Source organism: Trematomus bernacchii, unplaced genomic scaffold (assembly GCF_902827165.1).
Source record: "Trematomus bernacchii unplaced genomic scaffold, fTreBer1.1, whole genome shotgun sequence".
In the NCBI taxonomy this organism is placed as follows: domain Eukaryota; kingdom Metazoa; phylum Chordata; class Actinopteri; order Perciformes; family Nototheniidae; genus Trematomus; species Trematomus bernacchii.
Genome location: NW_022987851.1, coordinates 4,853,186 through 4,864,047, shown reverse-complemented (window position 1 = coordinate 4,864,047; position 10,862 = coordinate 4,853,186). Strand labels below are relative to the sequence as shown.

At 43.3% G+C, this 10,862-nt stretch overlaps 1 protein-coding gene across 3 annotated transcripts in view; it reads left to right on the top strand.

Annotated features, from left to right (window-relative positions):
- Nucleotides 1-1,559: 1,559 nt before the first annotated feature.
- Nucleotides 1,560-10,862, top strand: part of aplp2 (amyloid beta (A4) precursor-like protein 2) — a 58,646-nt gene continuing 49,343 nt past the window's right edge. For all 3 annotated transcript variants that reach the window (XM_034113325.1, XM_034113324.1, XM_034113322.1), the window contains exon 1: nt 1,560-1,858. In XM_034113325.1, the coding sequence (XP_033969216.1) occupies nt 1,787-1,858 (72 nt within the window). In that variant the 5' untranslated portion in view covers nt 1,560-1,786. The remainder of the gene's footprint in view (nt 1,859-10,862) is intronic.

Sequence of the window (10,862 nt, the reverse complement as noted above, 5' to 3'; positions counted from 1 at the left end):
GAATACCTCATAACTGTACTTGTGTTCGCTATTTGAATAGATGTCTTGGATTGTTACTTTCTTGATGTGCAAACTATCTATTAGCTATAGCTCTAAATGTAAATGGTCGTACACATTTAAAAGCATGATATTGGCCTGCACCCATTCAAAGTAAGTAAGTTATCCTTTTGTTTCTACTTTATCTCGCTATAGCCCTACACACATTTTGATGCCGGCCCGGCTAAAATAACTGGATGGCCTACCTGCCTGTCAGCCTTCCATCTGTGCACAAACTTATCTCGTGCCCTCATTGGTCATGTGCACGTTCGTGTATGTTGAAGGAGGGGCTCTGTAAGGAAGTCTGAAGGAAGAGGCAGATTTTTTCCGGTTGTGTACTTTCAAATTCTAGCGCACTCGAGCTGGTTTCTCCATTCTTACCTACCCTACCTTTAAGTATCTTAAATCTTTTCACCACTTATTGTAATTATGGTTATACTGGTGTTAAATCATTTAATATAATATTTGTATTATTATTAATATAGTAGTGGCAGTAGTATGCCTATTAGTATTTGTATTAGTATAATTTATCATTATGTTATTATTATTATTATTATTATTATTATTAGTAGTAGTAGTAGTAGTAGTAGTAGTAGTAGTAGTAGTAGTAGTAGTAGTAGTAGTAGTAGTAGTAGTAGTAGTAGTAGTAGTAGTAGTAGTATTTGCAGTATAGTAGTAGTAGAAGTAGTAAGCCAACATTATTGCAATTGGTTTTGTTTTAAGTTTGAGTATTATTAGTAGTTTATGTTTATCATATTTCACTGTTGTTGTTGTTATTATGATTATGATTATAATTGTTTACATTATTTCTATGTTATATTATTATTATCATTAGTAGTAGTAGTAGTAGTAGTAGTAGTAGTAGTAGTAGTAGTAGTAGTAGTAGTAGTAGTAGTAGTAGTAGTAGTAGTAGAAGTAGTAGTAGTACTATTAGTACAGTAGTAGTAGTAGTTGTTGTTGTAGTACTAGTAGTTAATATTATTATTGTTGTTGTTGTTACTGTTGATTTGAGCAGTAGTAGTAGGCCTACTAGTATTAGTATTACTACAAGTATTAGTATAACTATTAGTAAAAGTACCAATAGTAACCTTTGCATCAGTATTACTAGTAATAGTACTAATAAAAGCCTTTGCATTAGTATGAGCTCATACTAATGCACATATTTTATTAGTAGCCTACTAATAAAATATTTGCATTAGTAGTATTATTAGTCCTACATTGTGTGAAGACTATTCTGCACAATTTCTATGATATTCTATGTTATTTGATTTACTTGCACTATTATCTGTGTCATTGTGTTGCACTGTTGGAGGAGCCTGTGACCTAAGAATGTAATTGTCATAACTACACTGTAGCTATGTAGGCTACATATGACAATAAAAGCCTTGAATCTTGAATCTTGTGTCACTACGTCGGTCCTGCCGCCGGGGGGCGCGGTGGCTCTCTGCGGTGGATCCGGCAGAGGGAGGGGGCAGCGAAGCAGCGGAGGGAGGGGGCTTATAGAGGCAGATCAGCGGCGCCACACTCTCAGCCCACAGTTCCAGAGGAGACCCAAAGACTCCAGTCTGCCAGACAACGTTTCTGTCGAGCTCGGGTAACAAAACAAGCGGAGCAGGACCCGTCCCGCTCTCCGGGACAGATTATCAGATTATTACCAGGACGCGTTCCCGCTCTATTCTCCGGGACGTCAGCTCACACTCCGCTCTCAGGATACAAGTTATTTACAGCAGCGAAGCGGAGATCCTGGAAGATGGGTCCAGTCCCCGCGATATCAGTCCTTCTTTTGGGCATTGTGGTTCCAGCGCTGGCCGGCTACATTGAGGTATGTACAGCTTTCTGATCCATTCTGTGCCAGGCTATCCTGACTCGGATCAAAACGCCAGTGTTGCATTCAAAAGCAAATCTGTTTGGCCTGGATTTATCCCCATGAGGCATAAGCTCTGTGGAAATAACAGTTTTATCTCGCTTGATGTTTCCCACACTAGAGTAAAATAATATTGAGGGATCAGATTGATTTCTGTTACTCAGAATAATAATGAAATTATTTACATAATACTTTGACTGTATTGTTCAAAGGGTTCAAACGTGTTCCTTAAGGCTGGCATCATATCGGAGATGCAGTTAAATATTAATGGGCTTGCTTTCAGGTCATTCTTCAGCTCTGATTTGCAGTTTGTTGATGTGATTGGAGCGGTCTGAAGGTGCTGTAGGAAGAATTACAGCAGGGTTTGCTGCAGAGATCAAATGAAAGACAGCAGGCGCTTTGTCAGGCCTTTGGGGACACACAGGACTCCTGCACTGGATCACAACTGGAGCCGATACTTCCTGCTGTGTGTTACAGTGGGGTCCATCATGTGTGTGTATAATTTATTCTCAGAACAAAGAGGAGGAAATTCTTTATTTATGCATTTTCATACTCCAGTTTTTTGTATGTCAACAGGTTGGCCCCCCTGTGATGCAGGCAGACCCCTTTTTCATACTTAATTGTGATTTATTTGTAGTCCTTATTACAATTTGACATTTGTCAGATACACACTCCTTTCTAACCTGATGTCCTATTTCCCTGCTGGCTCACCAGTTATTGTCCTTTTGCCTGCAGTGTCAGACATGTGTGTCATCGGGTAACAATGCACCCATTTTCAGAGCAAACAAACCCCCCCCACCACTACCACCACCACCACTGCCACCTCCCAGAGAGTAAACACAAGTGTTCCTGCACACAGCTGAAGCACCCATGACAAAACACTTTAACAAGACGTCTCCCTGCCACTGTTGTGCAAAGTGCTTATCAGGGAATGTTTCTCCCTCTCCTGCATTTGCGACAAAAGCCTCGGCCATTTTGAGGCAGTATTGGCTGCCGTTGTGTTGGGGGGGAAATAATGGTATTATGTCCTCAACAAATCCATGCTGCAGCTGCACTCAGTCTCTAAAAAAGGACCTGTCCCCTCTGCAGGGAGCCTCTGCTGCACAGATGTTCAGATCGACACTGGACAGACTCTCCTGAGATGATTGAATGATGAAATCAATGCTTTTTCCTGATCAGTCACCCAGATTAAATGGAGAAGTGTATGGTGGCTGCTGTGCGCCATGACTTTAGGGCGCATGCTGAGGATTCCTGTGGCTTTAGTCAATGGCTGACCTGCAGGACAGGGCTTTCTTTGTTTGATATGGCATTTTTATTTGCATAGAATATGGATATTCCCTTTTTCTTGCAGCAGCCTCATTTGCCTCCAAATGAACCACAGGAAACTGAGGCCTAGATGCTCATGTTGAAAAGTAGAACCATTAGCATCTGTAAGGTAGACAAATATGAACACAACTGAGCTGGATCAAAGAAAAACAAATCCAAAGCAGACTTTATTTTAGGTTACATCTAACATACGGACATCTTAGCACAACTTCACCTAAAATTACCATGTGTATATCGATAACTCATCCTGCGTTATTTTGAATTATTGATCAAAACTTTGTTGTTCTTGAATGCCTGTTCTTGGACGATGAATCAGAATAAGAAAAGTCTTGTTGAAGTTGAGTAAATTGGGGCCCATTTAAACGGCAAACAAAACATCAGTTTACATCTCTCAGACAGCACTTGCCGTGTCATCCAAGTCTCATTTATCTAGTTGTATACTCACTACTTCTCAAGGGCATGGATTTTCTCTCAAATCGTGCCATTTCAAACACACACTGCATGGACGAGCAGTGCGCCTTTGCAAGTGCTAGACTGTTTAAAACACTAAAGCTTTAGTGTCCTCAATTGACTCTTGAAATATTTCTCGATTTTGGTTGTTTCTTCACCATTAAAGCATGAGACATGTTCTTCACCAATTCAAGGTCACAAATACAAATACAAATACAAATGGTCTTTGTGGGTGAAGTATTCCTTTTAACTTATTAAAGGGTTACACATTCACAAAGTGCTACTTCATTCAAGCATCAAGTTAAACCCAACAAGACACCAATGCTGTGTTTCTCTGTCCTGTGTAGTTCTCATTTGTTTTGAACCATGTCACGACTGGACAGCCAGATACTGTTGTTGTCAGTGAAGCTGCTGGTGTGTGCGGACTGAGTTAGACATTTCTGTGGTGACACGCAGACTGAACGCACTCCTCTGGACCTTGAGCTTGAATTTACGAGCCGGTGAGAGCTCCTGCGAGACGCTGGCTGGTGGTCAGGGATGGTTTATTCCCTCTCCTCCACCTCTCTCCTCTCATTGTTCCTCATCTCTTTGTGCACTGCGATTGTTGAGGTGTCATTGGACCAGAGCGGCCCTCTTGTTTCTCCTTTTTTCAAGCCTTCTGCGGCTACTTCAGCTGTGTAAACGCACTTATTTTGTCGGATACTTGTGAGATTTCCAGATAGTGAGCATTTGTTTCTTCAGCTGTGTTCCCCCCCATCTCATCTGAGCATCTCTGTATCATAGGCTTTATAGTATGCAATGGCTTCAAGAGGTTTTTGCCTTAGCTCACCACTACATTTCATATCCCTCCAAAGCAAATGTTTTATTTGAATGTCACTCACTTGAGGAACATCCATGGTGAGCAGCTGTGTTATTCAGAAATGTGGCGCAGGGTAGAACCCCACAGCAGGTTTACCCGGGGAATTGCATCATTCTGAGGCATTTGCTCAAATGACTCTCACTGGATTAATGAAATACAGAATATCTGGAACAGTTAATGCATTCAGTACATGTTATTCTCTGCTGATTTAAGCACAAGAGATTACCACAGTCCTGACCAAAACAGTATGAAAACGTCAGAGCATTACGAACACAACATCAGATATTTGTGCCTGTCATAACATCCCAAAAAAATGTTTGTGTCAAGTTATGTAAACACACTGGAGCTTGTATGGATCTGACTTTATGCTGGAGGACTGACTTTATAGGGTTTCTTTGCAAATATAAGCGATTCAAAGTGGCTCTTGAGAAATGGAAAAGCAGATCCAATCACCTGAAGTGCAGAAATCCTACTTGTGCACAGGGAGAAGGAGAACAAACACACCAAATGTATTTTAGAGCCACTTATTGGTCTCTGGTTTCAGTCCTCTTGCAGTAGAGTTTTTCCTCTTATCATCTTAAGTCTGTGTTCGTGCTGTGCTTGCTTGAAGGTGAGCGTTGATATTAAAGTGAGCTGCTGTGTGTATTTGCTCTGGATATGGGCTGATAGTGAACAATTGCAAAAATGAATTCCCAGAGGTGGCTGTGATTGTCGGGGCGGGTGCTATCTGGCTGTCCGTTAGCAAGGCTGAATGATTCCCTATGAGGGCCTTTTGTGTGGCCCTGAATAGCCGGGACAACCCAGGGCGTCGCTACAATACAGAGGTGATCAAGATACTGGGCAACGACAGACAGTTGGTCTGTCGTTGTTGGTCTTTTCACGCCTGAAAAAACCCCAAAACAACAAGGAGAAGCACTTGCGTTTGATAATGATCTCTCAATTCATTGTTGTGTGTGGCGGAGGTTGTTTCCACTCGCCTCTAGATGCACAGATAGCCTCTTTGACTTCCACGTTGTGCCGTGTCAATCAAGTTGAAGGCAGCAGCACGTGCCCCATCAGCTTAGAATCAGCGTCGCCCGCCCTTGAAATCGTAGATTAGTGTCTAAAGTCGCGCTTTCAATTGTTGGGACAGCCCCGTATCCCTGTGAATCCTCTTAGCGACAAGAAACACTGGGTGCTTATAGATCTGCGCAGGGAAAGGTACTAATCCTAGAGCCCTACCTTTTTCTCCGGCTGCTAATACACACACTTACACCCCCACTCTCTCAGTCAAACCTTCATTTCCAAGCCCTGCAGAGGGAAAATGACTTCAATAAAAAATATCAGTGGTGTTCGCTCAATATTGAAGTCTCTATGACTAACAGTATAGTGAAAAAATGGAAGCGTTGACTCAACCGATAATTGTATTAGGTTAGTTGAAAGCAATAATATTACGTTTTAAATAAGAAATATTATGTCCAACTTAGCATTATTGCTTTCAACTAACCTAATACAATTATGTGTCATCTGTTGATATAATACATTTAAAGTCAACGGTTCATTTTTTCCAGTGTAGGAAGGGTTTTCTGATTGCTTTCATTTCCTCAAAGACACCTTCCCACTACTCGGTTCATGTGCCCTTCTTCCGTCTGTTTCTCCGTTTTCTTTTCAATGCCATGGCTGTTTCTTCCTTCCAAGCCGTTGCATGTCTCCTGGAGCGATTCCATCAACCGACACACTCTCGGCTCATCCCTGGGATTTAAATAGAGAGGCCTCATCAAGCGGGCCTTGTTCTCACGATGCTAGGCTTTGTCTCCCAGGCTCTAATTATCGCACGTGAGCCGGAGTTGCCTACTTCTTTTTCGCAACTGGAAATCTTCGTGTGTCTGCCTATTCAATGTGTGTGTGTCTGAATCCTCGTGCAGCTAAGCTCATCACATATTTAGTCAGTTTTTTCTCGCTGAGCAATCCTAGGCGGCTGGGACTTGGAGTGAGTGGGTTCAAAACGACACACTCATGACTGCACAGCGCTAAAGTTACACCAGGCCTCCCGCCATATGTAGGCCAATCTGCACAGCCTCCACAATCCTCCCGTGTGTGCGCAGCCAATGTGAGCGCCACTACACCTGAGTCTGTGTTTTTTCGTTGACAATAGCTTGGCTCAGCACGGCTGCATGAGAATTCCTTTTGTCGGTTTATATGCCACAGTGCCCAGGAATGCATAGCCCGAAGTGCAAACGGCTCGCTGTATTGTGCTGCTCCCTCCCTGTTATAGCGCGAAAGAGGGACTGTACACGAATTCAGTACGAAAACATCCCCTTTAATCCCTTTGAGAGGAGCCCTGGCATTTCAGACTTTATTTTTTAATGTGCTTTCTGTTTGAGAATGAGAAGACAGTCAACGTAGGTGGGTTAAACCCTGTCACCCCCCCCCCCCCCTTCTCAGTGTGCGTGTGTGCGTCCCTGTGGCTCAGTGAGTCACTCTTGCTGCTTGGGTTTTTCTTCCCATGAATAAAATATCTGCTGTGCTATCTATGAGTTATACTGCACTTGCACCTCTGTTTATGTCTCTTCCTCAGTCCCTGTCGCTCCATATGGACCGTCTACTGTCCCCCCCCTTTTCTTACTCAGGTGTGTAGCTCTCCCTTTTGTTAGATCAGTGAGTCACACGCAGGCTCCGGCGCAGCTTGTGCACTGATTTGTCTGCGTTTCTTTCCCCTGCACAAAATAAAAGAGAATGGAGGACGGCAGCTACAAAATCAAAGAGTCAGTTTAACTGTGAGCCAGGCGTTGTTTCCTGCACCAGAACATCTAAGAGCATAAATTACTCAATGGCTGTTTTTACTCGTGTTTGAACCCGTCTTCCACTGGATTTATCTGTCTTGTCGTACAAGAGCATTCGAATCCGACCCAGTTTCACAATCTTCACTTATAATTGATATGTTTTTTTCGTAGCGCTTTGTTGAATTATTTGTCCCTTTGCTGTGTGAGTGCTGGATGAGTCTGTGTGTCTAGCTGTGCTGATTTCTTTTTAGAATGCACGCTGGAAGGAGTTTTTTTTTGGTGTCTTGGCGTCATGCTAAGGGTGCTCTGGGGCGTGATTGAGGACTGTCAGAGCCACAGTTTCTGTTTTTGTGGTGTTTTGAGAGCAGTTAGAAGTCCTTCTCATTACTTATCTGCATGCACAGGTATAATCAAAGCTTGCCATAGTTTTATAGCTAAGGAGAATGGGGAAAGGAGGCGGTGCTGGCAGGCTGTCTGACTGTTATGGTGCTCTGTTTTGCTGAGCAACACTGCACAAATACGCCTCACCCTGCCAGGGAAAACAGAGCATGCTTCCTCCCTTTCTTACCGAGCTTCCTTCTTATCCCTGCTCTGTTTACCCCCCTGCCTGTAGTGGAAATGGTATCATCCAGACTGGAACCAACAGAAGCATGAAGTCCAGTCCATCCTGTTTCTTTTTCCCCCCCTAAAGTTGATCCTTTTCCCCTCAAGAGAGTAGGGGGAAATGAAAATGTCAGAGCAGTAAGAGATAGAAGCAGTGCAGTGTAACTATATACCCCCAGCGAGAGGCCTGTGCTGCTGCCGCTGGTACTCAAGCAATGTGACGGCCTGTTAGCAGCCTGTCTGATACAGCATTTTCTCAAGGAGAAGGTGGCCAAGGACAAACCGCAGCTCTGTAGTGGGCTCCACTTGGGACACAGACAGATCAAGGAGGGGACTTCACCTTCGATGGAGGGAGACGCTAGCGTTTCACCTTGAACGTCTGAGGAAAAAAATTGATTTTCCTTTGAGTCTACCCCCTACTCATCTTTAAGCTCTTACCTCCATGCACTGTAATTCATTCAATGAGAGGTGTTGATGCATGATGAAGAGCCTTCAGATCCCTCAGAAGCAATAACAGGAAGAAGGCTTGTGCATTGTATACTTTAAGGAGAAGGCAAACATGTAAATGAGAGTGAGAGCCCGGCTGGAATTCATCGGACATAATTTCCTCGGTCTAAAATAGAATGCCCCCGATGACTGAGTGGGTGAAATTAATGTAGCTTGAATGCTAGCAGGAAACCCTGGGAAATAAAGGACGCTCATACATACAAACAGACTGTGACACACATTGTATCATTTCACATAATCATATGCAGCAACTCCCTATGCTGCCTCAGTCTGCAGCCCTTGCATCAACTGTACATACTGTACGTCTTCAGGAATGCAGTTTTAATTGAAAATTGGAATCCTTTGTTTTCATCGGTAACATAGTGACATGTAACACTCTCACTTCTATTGGCTAGCGCTCCAACACATTGTACGTGATAGGTTAAGGAGCGGGACATCTTTAAGTGGTTGACCAATCACAACAGAGCATTCCAGCTAACCAATCAGAGCAGACTGGGCTCTGGTTTCAGACAGAGGGTGAAAAGAGGTGCTGCAGTACAGGCAGTATGAGAAAAATAAAGCTATTTTTTAACATTAGAGCATGGAGACATGTCACAGTAGAGACATAAAATACAAATATGAACCTGAAAATGAGCATAATAGGGCCCTTTTAACTAATTGCAAGCTAGCATTAGTTTGGTCTTATTGAGCCCAAAATGATTTCTTCAGGTTCCTTGTTTTGTTTTAACATTTCAGAACCCAAGGATATTCCATTCATGATAACAACCGAGAATAGCATTAAATCCTCAAGCTCATGTTTAAGAAGTAGGGATGCTACGATCGATCGGCCGCCGATCGTTATCGGCCGATATTCACTCTCTGCCGATCGGTCGGTGCTCTCTATAAAGGCCGATCAGGAGAGCCGATCACATGACGTGAAATACAGGACACTTTTCTCTGTGCGCGGCAAAACAAGCTCGCCAAAATGGCTTCACCAGTCTGGCAGTATTATAAGATGTCCGAAAATGACAATAAAATAGCGGTATGCAACGTGTGTGAAGCAGAAATCCTGCAGCTCCACCCGCTGTGACGGACCGGTGAGCGGAGCAAAACACACACTAACGGCGTGAAGCTTCAACGCACGCCGCTGTGTGGACGGGCCGTAAGAGTTAGACCTAACACACTTAGCTATTTTATCTACCTCTGGAACAAGCTAAACTAGTTATAAATATATTTATTCTTCACTGTCGGGTCACTCATTACTGGATCAGTGAACTGCAGGAGATACTGACGGGCTGTCAGGAGAGAGAGAGAGGGGGAGAGGAAAAGAAAGCGCTTCCGCTAATTTCTCCCGTGTTATTATCCCAAGTTAATGTAAACTTGAATAATGTACTTCATTTGAATGTAATAATTATGTTGGTTGTTGTTTGTGGAAGCGCCAGCGAATGAGCCCCATTAACTGAGTTTGAAACATCACTTTAAATGGCAGATCCCCATAGCCCCCACCCACTCGATCGGATCGGCGATCGGTATAGGCCGATACTGATTCCGGCGATCGGCCCCAAAATTGGCGATCGGAGCATCCCTATTAAGAAGCTGTAACCGGCTAATATTTGGCTTTTATTGCTTAATAAATAACTCAAAATGACCAGCTATTGTCTGTTGATTGACTAATCTTTCAAATAAATACTTTCTGCACTGTAATGTTTCCCACACATATCACATTGAGTGTATTTGTGTGCTCTGTACGCTCAAGGGACTGTAATGGTAGGCAACATATTTAGCATTCTGCACCAGACCCCCCTTCACCCAGATCAGGCAATGGCTGAGCTATGACCCTGATATTAGTGTCCTTATCTTTTTCTTTTTTTTTAATTAATTCTGAAACTAATGACCAGTAGAGGTTTCCATTATGTATCCCGAGAATTTATTATAAGCCATTAGCACTGTAACATCCGTTGGAACAGAATCCTAGAGCAACAACTGTTGTGCACCAAACCTTGAAAGCGCTGTCAGATCGTGAGCTGAAGGACTACCCATGTCATTTGACTTCATGTGCGAATTCCTTCTTACAGCCATTTCCATTTAACATTATAGAAGCACTTTTTTCAACAAAGCCGCAGCTCAGGAATGCTGCAGCTGTGCACCTCTATAAGCCATTATGATCTGAGATAAAAACCAATCAAGCACTCGGGAGGATTCCATTAGTTTGATGAGATAGGAATATCGCTCCGAGCGCAAATCTGAAATAGTCTGCTGTTTTCAGACAAACCCATTAAAAGTCATTTGATCTTCTGCGGCTAATTATAGAGCCTTCTGAGCAGCGAGCCGCCTTCACCGGACTCCACCCCCTACCGTTCCCCACCTACCCTCTAACCGCTCCCTTCAGTGTTCATCACATCCCGTCCTTATGTTTCAGGAGCCTATTTAGCTCCACTGCGCTATTATTGAAGCACGGAAGCTGACAGGCAGCCCA